At 34.3% G+C, this 18176-nt stretch overlaps 2 protein-coding genes across 3 annotated transcripts; both read left to right on the plus strand.

Moving 5' to 3' along the window:
• Positions 1-3444: 3444 nt before the first annotated feature.
• LOC145608926 (uncharacterized) lies at positions 3445-16207 on the plus strand. 2 transcript variants are annotated; one of them, XR_014105948.1, is made up of 9 exons: positions 3445-3730; positions 4150-4322; positions 6999-7112; positions 10665-10786; positions 12837-13026; positions 13107-13526; positions 13625-13664; positions 14062-14516; positions 15774-16207. XR_014105948.1 is itself a non-coding variant. In XM_081664508.1 (8 exons), the coding sequence occupies exons 3-8, from the start codon at positions 7003-7005 to the stop codon at positions 14071-14073; spliced, it is 894 nt and encodes a 297-aa protein (XP_081520634.1). In that variant the 5' UTR covers positions 3445-3730; positions 4150-4322; positions 6999-7002; the 3' UTR covers positions 14074-15632. The 2 variants fall into 2 exon arrangements, 1 of the variants encoding a protein (XP_081520634.1); XM_081664508.1 differs by lacking the exon at positions 15774-16207 and having other exon boundaries at positions 14062-15632.
• LOC145607019 (uncharacterized) lies at positions 14085-15935 on the plus strand. Its single transcript, XM_081662809.1, has 5 exons — positions 14085-14170; positions 14275-14353; positions 14452-14516; positions 14615-14654; positions 15774-15935. The coding sequence occupies exons 1-5, from the start codon at positions 14085-14087 to the stop codon at positions 15933-15935; spliced, it is 432 nt and encodes a 143-aa protein (XP_081518935.1).
• Positions 16208-18176: the final 1969 nt, after the last annotated feature.

Raw genomic sequence — 18176 nt, forward strand, 5'->3', positions numbered from 1 at the left:
TTATCAGAGTAAGACAAATGGTTTATACCTACCAAGATATATTAGAATTCGATGAATAAATAAAAGAATTGTTGAATAAGAAGTTAATTAGGAATAGCAAGAGTCCTCATAATAGTCCAGCGTTCATGGTTAGAAACCATACAGAGGAAAAACGAGGTAAGGCTAGAATGGTCATCAATTATAAGCAACTAAATGACAATACTGTTTTTGATGGCTATTATATTCCTAATAAAAACTGTGTTATTTAATAGAATACAAGGAGCCACATGGTTTTCTAAAATGGACTGTAAGAGTGGTTATTGGCAAATTAAAATGGAAGAGGAAAGTAATCCATTAACTGCATTTAGTGCACCTCAAGGGCATTATGAATGGTTAGTCATGTCTTTTGGATTAAAAATGCTCCACAAATATTTCAGAGAAGAATGGATAATATTTTTAGAGAACTTAATCATTGTTGTTTGGTTTACATAGATGATATTTTAATCTTCTCAAAAGATTTAGAGCAGCATAAGAATGATCTCAAAGCTGTAACTCAAAAATGTGCTGAACATGGTATAATCCTTGGTAAAGATAAAGGTGTATATGCTAAACAAGAAATTGAGTTTCTAGGATTAGAAATTAAAGCAGGACAAATAATATTGCAAAAGCATATCCTAGAAAAGATTAAAAAATTTCCAGATAAAATTGAAGATAGAAAACAACTAGAAAGATTTCTTGGATGTTTAACTTATGCTTCTGATTTCATAGAAAATCTTGCTCTATTAAGAAAACCATTACAACAAAAACTCAAGAAAGAAACAACTTGGAATTGGAAGGAGTGTGATTCTAAAATTGTTCAAAATTTAAAAGCTATGTGTAAAGATCTTCCTGTACTAACACTACCTACCAGTGAAGATGATTTAATCCTTGAAACAGATGCTAGTAATGAGCACTGGAGTGCTGTGTTAAAAATAAAAGAAGGAGAAAGACTTTGCAGATATAGTAGTGGAAGTTTTAACAAAGCTGAGTTAAACTATCCTACAATGCAAAAGGAAATCCTTGCAGTTATTAGAGGGATCGAGAAGTTCTTAATCTTCTTAGCCCCTAAACATTTCTTAATAAGAACAGATTGCAAAGGCATACTCGTTTTTGTTAAAAAGAATTTGTCTAATATGAAAGCGCAAGGGAGACTCCTGAGTTGGCAATTATGGCTTAACCAATTCTCTTTTACTGTTGAACATATACAGGGAACAAAGAATTCTTTGGCAGACAGCCTGACCAGAGAATTGGCTAATGACGAAGAAGCACAAGACATCGGAAAAACCTCCTGCCCATCAAATAGAAAAGATGGAGGCAGAGAGAAAAACTCTTATTGAAGAAACTGATAAAGCAATGGAACGGGTTTCACCCTCCACTTGGGCCTTGATGGAGGCCATGATCGTTTCATCAAAAAAGAGATCCCGAGATGGTTTGATTAAAAGTTGTCATGTAGCAGTTAGAAGATTCCTAATGTATGAAGTAATGATCATTATCCTGAGGCTCATTCCTGATATTCAGGATATAATACTAAATAAAATACAAGATAATAATTTTAGGTTTTGGTATGATCTAGTCGTATCAAGGTCATACAAGATGTATGATGTCTATGACATATGGGGAAGTAGAATAATATTCGACACTAATTCCAGAGTGGGTACTGTGTCAATTCATCCACATTCATTAGAATGGAGGGCACATTATGTAGCGGAGCACTATAGAGCTTGGGATTACGGGATGGTTCATAGTATTGTGCCATTCCCTGATAGTAGTACCACGTTCTTTGAGAAACTCATGAAATTCCAGAAGTATGTTTTTAGGAGAATTTATGAAGCAACAAGATACAAAGGAAGAGTTGAATAAGTCCAAGTACAAAGTGCAAACATTGAAATGGTCGAAGGAAAAATTAGCTCTCCTCATTTCCTGATCATGTTTGAAGACGTTCATCGCAAACTCAAAGATCCAATCTGTATCCAGCAGAGATGAGTAAAAAGATCCTACAGAAGCAAGAGCTTATGGATTTTTCTATATTGCTCAGTATCTTAACCAGTTCATAGCGTTGAAGGAAGAACCACCAGTCATAATACATGTGGGAAATACTACTATAGTAGCACCATAATGGTTAAGAAATTATCTAGAGGAAGGAGTATTACATGACGAATCAGTGTATGATTATCTCGAACAAGTTGAAGCTGGGAGATATTTATCCTTAGAGGGAAAAGAGCACTTATTGGAGATCTTTGTCATATGGGATGAATCCTATACAGCTAAATGTGTGATGGATCTAGGTATAGAAGAAGACAACTCAATGTATGTCCATTATGAAGAAAGTAAGGACAACAAAGACAGTCTACAAGATATGATGGAGTTCTGAGCCCACACCAGCAATTATGTATTCTACTTTTTTAGTTGTAGCACGTTTTATTTGTTTTAAAGAATCTTTAAAAAAGCAGTGAACGACATTCACTTGCTGAGTCATGGTTTTCTATAAACCATAGAAAGTGTCGGTGACCTTGGTAAGCCTTCCCCTATATAAAGGGCATTAGGCAAAGAAGTGAAGGTAGAGTTGGAAGAGTTAGCTAGAGAATTACTCTGAAAATAACAGAGAGTTCTCTAGAGAAAAAAAACACATTAAGAGACAGATTGGTTCTCCATCTCTCTTAAAGTAAAGAAAACTCTAGTTCAACTTATGTCTGTTTAAGCTTTCAGTTTGTGTGTGTGTGTTGTAATATATGAGTGTTGTAATCTTTTCAATTTAAATAAAAGTTTCGTTCAAGAAGGGAACGTTATCCCCTTCAACCTTATATATCAAATGAGTTATCTTTCTGTTTAAAAAGTTCCATCATAAACACAGTAAGGATTGTTTAATTAGAGATTACGGTCTAAGGTAGGAAACGAAATAGATCTGCGCTGAGCCTGATCTAAGGAAGACAGGGTTGGGGTTAGTTACCTTGGTAAAGCCGGAAGCTCAGAACGCCGGAGGTTCCACTGTCGACTGAGTTCAGGTATTGGTCAAAACTCTCTAGTTAAATAATAATTATTGCGAAGCATGATGGGCTATTAAACTGTTAAAATAACTTATTTTGATGTATAAGTAGTAGAGTTGTGATAACTAGTACCGTTAAAAGTCATTAATCAAGAAACAAGTAAACCTCAGTTGATATTAGTATATAAATAGGTTCGTTGGTATTGAAAAGGTGTTAAATAGTATCAAAAGTAATACCATCTAAGAGTTTGTAAGTATCAAAAAAGAATACCATCTAAGTCTAACTTGGCCATTGTTGATATACCATCTACGTTAAAATCAGTACCAAACAACTAAAGACAAAAGTGTCGGTTATAGTACATTTGGTCCCCACTTGGTAGAGACCAAAGTGGTATCAAGTAGGTAGAGGTTTAGAAATCCTCCTCTCAACCGCTGCCCTCCTCTCTTATTTTCTTTCTCCTCTCCTCTTTCTCTCATCCTCATCTCAAACCCCAGAAGGCCATATAACCTATCTTTTTTTCTTGTTTCAAAATCAAGACCGAGGCAACAATAGCGGGTTTGGAGTAGCAGCAATGGTGGAGGAGAAATTGGGGGAGGTTGTTCAGTGATGATGCAATGTGTGAGAATCTAAGTGAGTTAAACCCTAAAGTTCCCTACTCCGAGGCTACGTCAATTGCTCAAAATCTCTTCAATTCGATCTAGAATCGTGGCCCGTCACCATTTGCACAGGTTCAAATCTCTTCAATTGTTAGATTCTACTTTTCTTTTTTTTTTTTTTTTTTTTTTTTTTTTTTTTTTTTTTTTTTTCAATAAACCTCTGATTCTTGATAATGTATGAAATCATGAATTCTTGGTTTTTTTTGTTCGTTCTTCATCAATAGTGCGTCTTTAATTGCAATTCGTAATTACGATTTTGCGGCTCTTCGATTCTGATGTCTGTTTAGTTTTCGGTTGAATCTTAATTGTTTAGTCGTCGATTTGCGATTTCACACATCCTGGGAACTGATTGTGTTTTTTTTTTTGCTGATTCAATGACAATTTTTTTAAAGTGGGGTGTTTTGATTCTCTTTTCAGCGATATTTTTTATTGTTTAATTAATTTATGTTTTTCACATTTTTAATGTTGGATTTTTTGCCTGGTATGCGTAGTGGAGAGCAAACTTGGGCTGAGTTTTGAGGAAGGTAGCAACGGACGATGTGTCGGAATGTGGCCAGCGAAAGGATGTTATTGTTCCTCTATTTCCATTGAAGCGGCTTAACAGCTTTTTATTCCATTATTGAAGTGGTTTGCAGATCTGAATTTTGTTATAATTTCATTAAAGGTATATATATCTATCCCAAATTATTGTTCTTCAAATTAATTTTTTAGACATATATGTAATTTTTTTTTATTGAAATTGGATTATGTAATTTTAAGCATCTAGGCAATTGATTTATATGATATGCGTATTTCCAATTAATGCTACTTGAAGAATGACATACACAAGGTGCAACTTGTTGAGTATATGATCCATTGATGAAGTGGTGTATTATTGCTTAATTGTATCTTTGTCTTTTTTAATCAAATTCAAAGTTAATGTATGTAATATATGATTGTTTTTTCATTCTGGTCTTTAATTATTTTTTACTACTTATTAAGGATTATTATTATTATTATTATTAAAAAAGAAAAGAGAACTATCAGCTATGATAGGCGCTCTTTATTTATATGAACTAGTATGCGCCCGTGCTTTGATAGGATTAAAAAAAAGCGAACTATTTGCAAAAGACATGTATTAATTTTTACCTATTTTATCTTAACTGAATCTATTTGTACTTATTAGAACTTGCATATAGACATATTTTTGGTATAATTTGAACTTGTATATAGACATATAGACATACTTATTTGTATATAGACATATATGAATCAAAATTAATTTTTCGTCTTCACCAAAAAAAAATAAAAAAAAAATTAATTTTCCATTATTTGAATTTTTATGAATTTATTACACTTGGAATAAGTAAGCATTTTTATTGTGCTGCAAAAATTATCGTGGGTGACACTATAAATAATGGGAGGTTTTTTGTAAGAAAATTTTCAGTTAGTTAGATAAGCCCGCAAAATTTGTGTATCAGTTTTTTTTTTTTTTTAAAATCTTGTATCTATCTATCTATTAATCTCAATTCTTTTTTGACGATATCTATCTAATCACAATAGTTTTCAATACTCTGCTTAGATTGCAATTGTTAGATTATGATTAATTTTGTGAATTCTCATTTACTGTATTGCTCATATAATATGAAGTAGTAATTAGAAACTAGGTCTCTAGTTTTACAATGAAGCAAAAATATTTTTTTAAAAAATCGTCCATCTGGCTTATTCCTCCAGAATGACTTTAAAGCACTCTGTGAAATTATGAATAAAATAATGCTGATCATAAACGCAATATAATAGAGATAGATGAGCATAAAAATAAAACCAATAAAAGGTGAAAAATTGACATTAAATGGAAATCAAAATATGTATAGACTTCGGCTTTTCGACAGATTCAAAATTCATACTAATCCTCTATACTGGCAAAATGAGAAAAAAAAAATTAAAGCAATACATAAATAAATTTGATTAATAAAATACTTAGAAAAATAATAACAGTGCCATAAACTATAAAGGTGAAAAAGAAGATTTAGTAAGAGGAAACTTATCGAGTTGCATTCAACTGTATCAAAAACTAACCTCAAACTTTAAATTATTTAAGCTAACTACAATACTAAATATATGTGTAAAGTTAAGTAAAACTAAGAATTATGTAAAAACTACTAACCTCAAAAAAAAAAAAAAAAAAGAATTATTTAATTAAACATCATAAACTCGTCATTTATATAAAAGATACTACGTACTTGTATAAAATATCATAGTATCATACTTTATACTTCATATTACTAAAGTTACCTTTAGATTTTCTGTTGATACGGGTGATTGAGAAAAGTTGTTCAGTAAAGTAAGCATTATAGAAGTGGGACGGCCTAATGTGGAAAAGAACCCCTACTTATTTGACGGCGAGCACAGACAATTTTAGTACAGGAATGATAGTATGCATATGCAAATGGGGGAAATCTAAGAAACTATAAACCATGAAAGAGGTGAAAAGAATATTGTAAAGTAAAAAGAAGAAATTGACCATCATTTATTTTGATGTTATCAAAGTAAAAAAATCCCAAAAAATTGAAGATGTATTGAGTATATGGATTAGTTTTGCAATTTCATCATTAATCATTTCATGGTAACAACTAGTCTGCTAGACTTGCTACACGCCACACATGAAAAGAATATTGTAAAGTAAAAAGAAGAAATTGACCATCATTTATTTTGATTTTATCAAAGTATAAAAATCCCATAAAATTGAAGATGTATTGAGTATATGGATTAGTTTTGCATTTTCATCATTAATCATTTCATGGTAACTGCTAGTCTGCTAGTTGCTAGACTTGCTACACACCACACATGTAATAAGGCAGTTTTTATTTATTTATTTTTTATATTTTGTTTTTTTATTTTGAAATTCAAATTGCATAGTAGTTTATTTTGTTGGAGGGATTGAATGAGAAAGCAGGGTTGGGGATTTGTTGAAACCTCATTAAAACAACTCTTAAATTATATAAAAGATATAGAGAGCTGTCATCTTAGGATTCTTAGATAGGCGATCTATATCCATGTATATAGAGAACGCCTGAAAGAGGCTTTATGTAGACTTTATAGGGCACCCCTTCACAAGAATGCCTGTAAGGCGATCTCTATTTCCCTATTTTAGGCGATCTATTTCCTATTTTGTGGTAGTTAACGGCAATCAGAAGGAAATTTATGCATGATAATGTGATTTTCATCTGGATTTTGGTGCTTGAGTGTTTAAAATGATGCTTTTGCTACACGAACTCAATTAGTTCATAATTATTGTGATAAATGAATTCTGAATTGGCTATTGTTAATATGTACCATATATATTTGGTTATTCTATCAGGGAAATGGGATTTATCTCTATTAAAGATTGGCTGAAGCTTCCTTTAGCTGTGTGGCATAAATCACGTTGGGGAGAATATACAACCTTTGACGCTGACGTTCGGAGATTGATGGGGTGAGGATATCAACTTTTTAATTTTATTTTTAAATTTTTTTTTTTTAATTTTTTTGACACTAAACTTTTTATTTTAATTTATTAAAGTTTAGTTGGTAAAGAAAGTTCTAAATATCTTTATGTATAGTTTCTGTTTGACCTAATTATATTATTAGGTTATTTTTTGCGAGAGAGGGACCAAAAATTTAGGAGGTAGAAATCGTAGAATATTAAAAGCAGAAAAGGGTTAGGGTTAGGGCAAAGCAGTTTAATGTTTTCAGTTGGTAACCATTGACTTTAAATTGTTTCCTTATTCTCTCCAAATGTCAACCGGGTAGACCTTACTGACTAGGAATGGTCCGGACCATGGCTTCACTTTTCTTGTTGGGAGTGTTAGAATCAGAATCTTAATTGCATTGCTTATACCAGAATAGCTCGCACCTTCTTAAAAGATATGCTGTGGTATAGGTATTTGATTTGTGTTTGCCAAAGCAGGACTTTTGTGTTCTGTAAGCTAAAGTGGTGACGTTTTGCTGAAATATACAAGTGTATTTTGATTTTTTGAGTTTGTTTGGACATGTTTTTTGGTTATGATTGTGTATTAAGTAAGATGTTGTCAAAGATAACTAGTACTATAATTTACGGAAAAAAATATTGGCGATGATGGTCTAGAAGGTGGATGCAGCATTGCTTATGCCAATTACCATCTCATTGCATTATTTGGTTTAAGGTAAGAATCAATGTGGAATGATAATGGTCCTCTAATTTGACTGATATATTTTCATCTTGGTCAGATGAAAATCTGTTGGCCACAGGTTCTGTAGGCGGTAGAGGAATTTCTGGTCATATGTTTTGGGTGGGGAACGATAAATGTCTCTCAACAAAAATTAAAATAAAATCAGCATATGCGTCAATAGAGAAGCTGATTCATTAATAAAGGCCATAATTCTGCTTATGGGCTTCCTCACATATGAGTTGAGATCCCTTACGTCTGACTCACATCAAGATGATATGCTCATTTGCTTTGATATAAATTGAAAATTAATGGGACAAAATGTTCTACCCCTAACACCATGTCCCTACCTTTATGAATAGCAATATGAGATTAAACTTAAGATGTTGCTGCTGCTGCTTTATTCCATAGAGCCCTCTACACTTTCGAGTTTTGAGTCACCTAAACATTTTCTCCCTTCATCAATTCAGTTTCATTTAGTCTGCTTATCATATGCAGTATCGGGTTAGAGTATTTGTGCCGCATCCACAAAGCTGCATGTTCTGCCACTCAACAAGTTTTGTAATAACACTAATAAGCATCTATGCACAGAACCCTCTTCATTATCCATTACTTTTGTGCAGTGGAATTGTTTGGGTTTCCCAGTTGTACTAGAGCATTTTTATTACCTGGTCCATTATCTATAATGAAGGCTTCCCCCTTTTCTTTCCTGGGTCTGCTGCTGCCTGGTGCTAAATAAGTTTTTTAAGTGGCTATTCTGAAGAAGCCTCCATTTTTGGTTATTTCATTAGTTTTATTATTCTGACTGCAAATCTGAAATCAAAATTTTCTTCATGAGCTCCCTTTTTTTTTTTTTTTTTTTTTTTTTTTCCCATTCCAAAATTTTCATGCAGTGGAACTGTTTGTGCTTCCCAATTGTCCTTGGGTGTTTTTATTCACTGTGGCCCTTCTTTATAACAATGGCATCATTTGTCTAGGTATTTTAGCCGTGTGGTTTTGTTTTTGTTGTCTGGTATAGCTGTGTGGGAATATGTGATATTATTTTACGAATATTTCCCTTCTTTAAAGCAAACTTACTAAGAGAATAAGAGACAACTTTTTGTGAAAAAATAGCTACATCAAAACGTCTTAGAGCCTGAAAAGAGAACTTTGATAGGGGAACACTCCGATTGACAGATTTTTAGATTACGCGTTCTGATGAAAAGTGGACTTTATCCCTTATTTATCCAATTTGCCTTTTCATTTTTTCTCTAATTACACCAAGTACAAAAAAACTTAGTTGCGCAAAGATTTTTCCAACATTTTTACTGTCTGGTTTCCTGTTTTTGAAGCCAAGCAATTTAACAAACCCATTAGCATAATCCTCCACAGAAGTAGCTGCTGCTGTTGGTTTAGATGCCATATAACGAGCTGAACTATATTGCTCATCTTATACCGCTCTTTTCTGTCCTTTTTAGTGGGTTGATTTGTGTGTCCTGGAACATTGAGAAATTTATAGGATCCCTAGCTATTACTTCCACAACTTCAAAGTTACAATCATGGAAGTACATTGTTCATTATTAGAAAAATAGGCCTGATTACTTCTAAACATGACCATGGACCATATTCTTCTAGCAGGGGCATTCTTATGAAAGCTATGACATTGAGAAGAAAAATGTTAGTCCAGATTACTTCCAAAAATGACCATGGACCATATTCTTCTAGCAGGAGCATTCTTATGAAAGCTATGACATTGAGAAGAAAAATGTTGCACTTTATAAGGAATATATGTTTGGGTTTGCAACCAAAACATAAGGTATATATTGTTAATCTTTACTACCGATTGACAGTGTTTTTCTAGGAAAAGGGTATCAACATTTTCCTTTTCTTTGCTATAGATGATGGACACAAGAGACTTAGTATGAAAGGGTATGCCTCTATTATATCAGTCATGTTACATAGCCACTCTTTGGCGGAAATAACCAACAAAATTATCAGGACCAATTTAAAAATCTGGTTTATGAAAATTCCAGACTCAAACTGTAATACTATATCCCCAATGAGTATAAACAGCATAGCTGTCTACTTTTATACCTTTACAGATGTTTTACGAATTATACTTAAGCTGTTGCTGATAATCGACCTTGTTATTGAGAGGGGTATTTATTTAGAGACTACTCTTTGAACTATGAATAAGAAACTGCTCTTTGAGGGCGAACTCTAGGAAGTAAATATCTCATTTTACTTGATTAGCCTTTAGCAATGCCTTGAAGCATGCAATTTATATCAGATTGAAATTATTGTACAGTCTTTGTAAATCAGTAGTGCCAATAAATTTACATTCGGTCTGCATTATCTGTTTCTGGTCTCGGATGGGTAGCATCAACCACTTCATTTGGAAAGCATAGATTCAACTAGAACGTGTCTTTAAGTTTGTGTTTCTTTATCATGTTCGTGTAAAACTTTTGACGCAATCTGTTCTATGTCAAATTGAATTTTAATTGAGTACATGGAATCCCAAAGCTGCCTTTATCTTATACGGTGTTAGTGAGATTCATTTGAAGAGTAAGTAATAGTAATCACATGGAGTTAATTGCTGGTACTTTTAATGGAAAAAAGTGTACTAAAAAATGATCGAGTACTCATCTTTTTTAATACTATTTGAGATAGAGCAGGGTCTTACTAAGCAATTACGCAGTCATTCCCGCTTTACAAAAACTAAAAAATAGAAGGCCTTTTAAAAGCGACATCTCTATTGCTTCATAGTCACACCTGTAGATGTAAAGTTGTATTCTTATGTGCCTGATTGGTCACGTAGTTTTAAATATTTGGTTGAATGTTAACATAATTTGTCTTCATAGGGGTATAAGTGACAAAATGTTGATCAACCACCATGACGGGAACTATGTAGCAAGCGTTGACGAGTGGAAGGTTAATGAGGATAATTATGCAGAGGTTGACTTGGGTGTGGGGAACTTTGCAGGTATAGTTATTTCCTTCCTATTTGGGCGTGTGTTTATTTGGAATATGCCTATATATATAGTGATGTGATATGATATGAGCTTGACACTATAAGCAGTTATAAGGGTCTGCTTCTCCAAGGGAGAGTTAAGTCATAAAAAAATAACTTAAGGGGATGAACTATGTGCTTGTAGCATAGTCGATTAAACATGATTTTTTATAATTAAGGATTTGAAATATAATTCTTTAGTGTTCCAACTCTTGTCTTAAATACATGTTTGTTGCATCTCTGACATGCTTCCACCCTAAATCTAAGATATTCTTTGGCCATGTTTGGTAATTGGCTTTTTGATGGCTTTTTGGTTAGCTTTTGGCTTTTTTAGGTGGTCAAACAGCCAAAAAATGTGTTTGGTAATTGGCTTTTTAGTCAGCGAAAAAGCTGGCTTTTAAGCCAAAATGAAAAAGCTGCTTTGAGTAGCTTTTTTTTGTTGGCTTTTGGCTTGTTGGCCCACAAATTATCTAATAAACAGCCAACAACCAACAATTAATTTACCAAACACTTTTATAAACAGCTAGCTTAAACAGCCAATTTCAAAAGCCATTATAAACAGCCAAACATTCCAGCTAGTCAACAGCCAACCGCCAACCGCCAACAGCCATTTGCCAAACAAGGCCTTTACCTATGCTACGCGTAAGGATCAAAAAGAATAAGGGATCTTGGTCATAGCCTTAGTTAAAAAAGGTGCAAAATGCACCCAAAAGTGCGAAAACGTATTTTGCACTCAAAGCTACACAATACTTATGTTATAAATGCATAAATTGGCGCAAAGTTAGCATGATTTATGATTGGATTTTGCTAAAAGGCAAAAGTACTTAGAAAAAACTTAAGCGTAAAACACAATTAACATAATACAACTATTTAAGTAGAAAGAAAAGCAAAGATAGTATTTTTTCAAGCTTGCTAAATGTTGCCCTTAAACAATAGAGCATCTCTAAATGATCATCATCACCTTCTTCATAATCTCCATCATCACCAATGTCCTCTTCCATCTCATTATCATCATCTTCAATCACCATAGGTCTCTTCCAACTGATGAGGTGAGAGCATCCCTTGTTACCTTTAATGCTCCTCTAGTGGCATAGGTGGCACCATTGGCCTTAGTGGCATAGGTAGCACCATTGGCCCTAGTGGCTCTACTTACTCTACTTAATATTTTCCTAAAAAAAAAATGGGATCAATGTCTTCCCTCTTGTATCATTGATCGAAGGCTCGATTATATGTCACATAAACCATGTCATTTAATCGATCTTGTGCCAATTGATTCTTTTTCTTAGTATGAAGCTTTGAGAAGAGTAAAAGATATACAAAAGAAGATTTGTAAAATAATGATTTAGGTCTTGAAAATAAGAAAAATAAGATTTTCTAAAAAATATAGAAAAGAATAAGAGAAACACATAGAACAGAGAAGAAAGACATAGAAAGAAGAAAGACCTCGAAGCCATGGTAACCGGTGATCGGCAGCTTTGGTGGTGGCAAGCCGTGCAACACAAGTTTTCTCTCCTCTTCAATGCTAGGGTTCTTCGATTGGAATTGAATTGGAGATTGGGGGTTTCTCTCTCCTCTTGTCTGCTTCGTAATATTTTTAGTCCGTTGGGAAGCCATTAAAGTCACGTGATTTTGGTTTTTTAATTTTATTTTGTGTGATGCGTCAGCTTTAGATCCTTACACCATAGTGGCAAAGCCTGGGTGTGCCTTTTGTAGGTGGCCGCACTTGACAAAGCAAAAGTGCTTAAATGTGGGCCTGAGTGCACCATGCACCTGTGCACGCCTTGGGCTCGCTTATTAAAACTAAGATCATAGGACGTAATTCTGTGAGCTTTTTCCTTGGGCAAGAAATTAGGGAGCTAATAGGGGCATCTTGGAAGAATGTGTCATAAATAAAATTTATTATCAAAATTAATATCTTTTCATAAAAAAGTATATGAAATATTTAATGAAAAAACCCAAATTAATGGGATATTATAGTTTGATTGTATTTATAACTTTGTATATGAGTGATTTTATGAAACAGATATATACCATGGAATGACCCGTAATATCAGGGACTTCATTCAATTATTTAAAGATGTGATTACCGCTTTTCCATTTCCGATTGAAGCACCTCTACCTGCTGACGTCAATGTTTTTCTTAAAATTGCTGCGCAATCCGAGAATCAACTAGGTCAGATAGATCTTGACGGAAATTGTTTTTACAGCTTGAGGTAAATAAAGTTGCAATATAACTATGTTTATTAATGTGTATATGTATGCATTTTTATGTGTAACATATTTAATGTTGCAGGATGGTAGGATTTTGGATTTTCAATTCTCCTGCATTCTTTGTAGAAGGAGAAAGAGAATCCTTTGTAAAAGAAATATGGAGATTGAAAGATCATGCAGATTATAAATATAGCATTAAAGATTATGTTTTAGATTGTGATTTAAATAATTGGGTAGAGGTAGTTCGTGAAAGAGACGGGGAAGGATATCTGCATCATATTCATGTATTTGATCGAGATGACGATAGTTATGGCAATGACGCTAGAGGAAAACGTAATGCATACAAGAAAATAGATGCAATATTCAGATTTGAGCGGCATTGTTTTGAACACTTAAAGAAAATGTCTAGTCGACAATTAGAGTTATATCTACATGACATTTTACCTACTGCCATCCCGATGATGTATTATGCGTTATTTATGAGATTTCCGCATCATGAATTGTAAGTGTCATACTATGATTTTGAAATTATATTATTCATTTATGTAACAATCACCTAACAAATTCTTATTTTCTTTAATTATTGTAATGATATTACAGCATATCGATTATTCGACGCCCTTCAAAACCATTCTCTTGGGTATGTTGTATTTCATAAGATTTATTGCAATAATTTAAAGTCAAATTGTTATTATTTGAAATTTAACAATAAATAGCAGGAGTATCTTATAAATTTATCAGTTAAGATAATCAAGTGTGGAAATCATATAAAATCCTTACCTTAAAAATGTGATTTTTATCAAATTGTAATTCATTGAATACTTGATAAATTAACGGTCAAAGCTGATATAGTTTGACCATCAAAGTCATATTATTACAATAAATTTACAGTGGAGGTTTTCAAAGAGAACGGAGAAAGTATATATATTGGTCATCGGAGATATGTTAGATACATCTTATTTTAGAAATATTATATGTTGACTTTTTTTTATATTGCTTTAAATATATGTTTTTTAGCTGATTATTTTCTTTTACAGGGTGGTATGTAGTGGTCTTAGCAATGGTTTTGATGAAGATGGGCAGGGTGTTGCTCATGTGTCTTGTTGATGGCACTGGAGATATGGCTGGTATTGTTCCACGTGTCCTGTTGATGACAATGAAGACGCGGCTGATATGATCTTAGCTTAGTAGTGTGGCAAAGTAGTGATCTATGAAGGATTTAAATGTATTCATGGGATTGGCGAAAACAGACAGGAGAGGTCAAAAACTTGTAGGAATAGGCAAGGTGTTGAGAAATTGGCTGTTAAATTACTTACAAAAATGCCTTTGGTATCTTCTAGAACCATTACACCCAAATTAAATACTTGTAATGCCTCAACGTATGTGAATATGTTTTTAGGGCATTTACTAAAGTTGAGCTACAGTAGAAACTTGTTGCAAAGGTTTATTCTGTGACTGCTGTTGAGGCAGCAGTAAGTGATTTCCAGAATAGGTAGGTTTACCTCTTTTCTGTTTGGAATATTTTCTTTTTGGTTTTATGAGAGGGCTGATTAGTGATAGCCTGTATGTGGAAATTTTTTCCAATTCTAGATGGAATTCTTCTAGCTGGAGGCTAAGGAGAATCAAGCAAGTTAGCTTCCTTCTTAATGACTAGTGTCTTTATTTTGGCCATTAAATATCTAATAGATAATTAATATGCCAATTAGGCTGTTTATGGAGGTTAACTTTCATACTGTTTGATTTTTTGCCTTCTGATTCTGGTTTACTGTTTTCTGTATCATTTCTTCTTGTTGTGTACTCTGTTCTCTCTCTCTTTTTTTTTTTTATCTGTTTGCTGGGTTGGGTGTGAGTGGGTGTTGAAGGTTGTATAGGATACTGGGGCTAGGAGTGGGATAGCTCTGAGATTGTATATGCTTAACCGTGCCAAGTATGTAATGCAGCATTAATTACCTAGTAGGGTTTCAAACTTTAGGATCTTTCAATTGAGTGCATAAATGTATAGCCTCAATGATTAGTGTGACTCTAGACATTCTGCAACTGTACATGTTAGCCTATGAGAATCTGGTTTTTATCTGGTAAGTTTACACAATACGTGTTTGGGTGTAGGGATTTTATTAGTTCAGGCCAATTTCCAGGAAAGCCGATATCATAAGCATTAGTAGCCTAACTAGTATGTTGAGAATTGCGGAGCCTCAACCTCTCAGCTCTTGGTGAACTTGTGATGTTATAAAGCATGTTTGCAGGATTCAATTTGCTGACGCAAGCATATTTGGCTTTTTCTTATGATACGGGCTATACAGAATTACAGAGTATAATTTACTGTTTAAATAATTATCTGGCCCTAGTTATGTGAAGTACTGATATTTGGAGGGTCTAGTTCAGCAGCATAAGGTTGGAGAAAACTAATATTAAGGAAAGGGAATAAGTTAATTAGAGGGGTGATTTTCATTGACTCTGCTGTAAAAAATGCGTCAAAGTTCAAGTGAGCTGAGTCGAATAAGGGTCATGAAAAAGAGAACTAAATTTTTGTTTAATTTGGGCTGTGCTTGAGAGCAAGGTTTCGAACTTGTATTATTTTCATCAAATTTCAGTTTGCTGAGGCTTTGCTAATGGTGTGAATGAGATAGCATCTGAGGAGGGTTGGGGGTGGGTGTTGAAGAGAGAGAGAACTTTTTCTACAGTGTTGATCTTTTCATTGGCTATTTTAAGTAACAATTTTGCGTGACGGAATTCTCTTTGTTGGAATCAGGCACTTGTGAAGAAGGGCGTCAGTGAAGGTGATGTAGAGAAGGCAGTAAAACTGGTTTTTGAGGATGGTGAAGACTGTGATCTTAGGTCGAGCACGAGGCTCTCAAGTTCTTCATTACAACAACTATATGTGCGGGCCTCCAAGCAATGGCAATTGTCCTAGAATGTATTCCACGAGACACGGAAGGCAAGGATTAAAAGGTGGCTTCAATATTGTGGGTTTGGCTGGGCTGTTAGGGCATCATCTTGAAAAAACTAGAATCCAGTTCTTCTCAACATTTCGTTGTTCTCTCTTCCTAGATGCCCCCGGCAAAAGTCAGCAAATCGGCGTTCTTATTTGCCTCCAAGCCAAATTTATATACATACATACATACTTCACGTAAAAATGAATTCAAATTATTTCGCTTATGCAATGAAATTACCGTGTCAGTGTCTTTCAATGAAATTTACTGTCGTGACATGATCTACCGTGTCAGTGTCTTTCTCATGCATGGTATAACTACGTACTACGCAATGAAACCAGTCACTTCAATTGAGCCTTTGGGTTGCTACTAGTTAATAGAAATTATAGTGCAAATAGTGACACTGCTGCCAGTGGGCCGGTTCTGGCCTGGCTGATGGGTTGTGGATCAAACTCCCAGTGCAGCAGCTCGGTCTGACTGCTTTGTGGGCCAGCCCTGATTCTTCCGCCACAAACCTGGACCCAACCCACTATCCCACATGCCCGAGCCACTGGCCAGCGTCCCAGCATTAGCGCTAGAAAATGAAACAACCTATGGGGGAAGCTATAAGTTCGTTGTTTACAAAAGGCTAATTCTTTTGTGATATTGTTTCATACTCTCGGATTACTTTCGAGTAGTGAGATAATCTGGGTTGAATAAAATAGTATGAAACACTGAATGGACTTTGAAATGTACCATTGTACCAACGTGGAAGAGAAACTTACAACGATGTTATGTGGTTTGTGGTTGCCTTATATTTGAGATGTTTATTGGTCAAGTTGGTTTCAGCTTTGGAAAGAGGATGTATCAAGTCACTTATTTTGCTATTAGTGTGATCCTTAACCCACATATGTATCGGTTTTATATTTCTTTTTCTGTTGGAAGTATTTGAGATGGAGTAATGGAGTTAGAAGTATTTGAGATGGAATAATTGAGTTAGAATTAGAGAAAGCAAAACAACTCAGTCCCGTTGTTCCCTTTTGTTTATCCTTTCCTCATTTTAGGCTTGGTTGTGGATACGAGACCACTGTTGAAAGTTCTTAATTGATATACAACAAGATAGTTGGGAAAAGCAAGAGAGAGAGAGAGAAACAAATGAAAGGGAAAAGTCCCACATTGGTTGGGGGATGAGGTTTTACTTTGTTTTTATATTGTAGTGTTTTAGCACTACTTCGCTGAGTGAGTGTGAGGTGGGTGTTATACCACACACACATGCATGCTCGCCAAGCTGCGCCGGGTTGGGCTCGGGCCTCGAGACTTGGGGGAATGCGATGTGGGCGTGGATCCTTGTTATTTTTTTGGAGAAATTTTATTTCTCTTCCTTGTTGAAATACTTCCTCCGTTCTATTAATATTGCAACAAGGAGGAAATTACGCATCCCAAAGCACTTTTTATATGCTATATATCCATAATTGTGTAAGTGTAAAAATTATAAAAAGTTGATATCGTGAAAGTATTTAATGAGACGAATCCAACAAGATCCCACATGACTATATTTTGATTAACGTATAAATCAATATTATATGGTCAAACAAGAGTGATGAATAGTGCAAAAAGTCCATTGTTGCAATATTAATAGAACGGAGGAAGTACTATTCTTTTTTTTTTTTACTGTTGAGTTTTTGTGACTGTTGGGGATGGGCCTCGAGACTTGGGAAATGCGATGCGTGGGCGTGGGTCCTTGTTATTTTTTGGAGAAATTTTATTTCCCTTCCTTGTTGACATACTATTCTTTTTTGACTGTTGAGTTTTGTGACTGTTGGGGATTTGTTCAGCGATTAATTCCTTGATTATCGCTGGCTATAAATATTCGGTGGTTTTCCCAGCCAAAACACACAACAACTACAATCTTCTCTCTTCTCTAAAATTATCTAAACACAATTCCTTTTCTTTCTATTTTATGGGAAAATGTTTTAAATTCTAGTTGGGTTTGTGAGTACACATAAACTCCGGCGTCGTGCTTATCTTGGAGGGTGACCGCTTCTAGTCTACTGCACCGGGAGATAGCGCGGAATAGTCTTTTAGGTCAGTGGTTCTCCACGACACGACTATTGTCAGTTTGGTTCACACATTAAGAGATAAGTAATTGTTGAAAGTTCTTGAAGTAAAACAAAGAATGTTACGGTATTTATTCTTTTGATTGTTGGGATTTAATAGCTATTGGAACCCTTAATTTTAGTTTC

The sequence above is a fragment of the Chenopodium album genome, chromosome 23 (genome assembly GCF_948465745.1).
Source record: "Chenopodium album chromosome 23, dcCheAlbu1.1, whole genome shotgun sequence".
Taxonomy (NCBI): domain Eukaryota; kingdom Viridiplantae; phylum Streptophyta; class Magnoliopsida; order Caryophyllales; family Amaranthaceae; genus Chenopodium; species Chenopodium album.

Excerpts from the sequence above, each read along its gene's own strand:
- LOC145608926 (XM_081664508.1), top strand. The coding sequence starts at position 7,003 with ATGGGATTTATCTCTATTAAAGATTGGCTGAAGCTTCCTTTAGCTGTG. Across the intron at positions 10,787-12,836 it reads GGGTGTGGGGAACTTTGCAG|ATATATACCATGGAATGACC; the intron begins GTATAGTTATTT and ends TTTATGAAACAG. Across the intron at positions 13,027-13,106 it reads AATTGTTTTTACAGCTTGAG|GATGGTAGGATTTTGGATTT; the intron begins GTAAATAAAGTT and ends TTAATGTTGCAG.
- LOC145607019 (XM_081662809.1), top strand. The coding sequence starts at position 14,085 with ATGGTTTTGATGAAGATGGGCAGGGTGTTGCTCATGTGTCTTGTTGAT. Across the intron at positions 14,171-14,274 it reads GGTATTGTTCCACGTGTCCT|ACAGGAGAGGTCAAAAACTT; the intron begins GTTGATGACAAT and ends TGGCGAAAACAG. Across the intron at positions 14,354-14,451 it reads TACTTACAAAAATGCCTTTG|AAACTTGTTGCAAAGGTTTA; the intron begins GTATCTTCTAGA and ends GAGCTACAGTAG.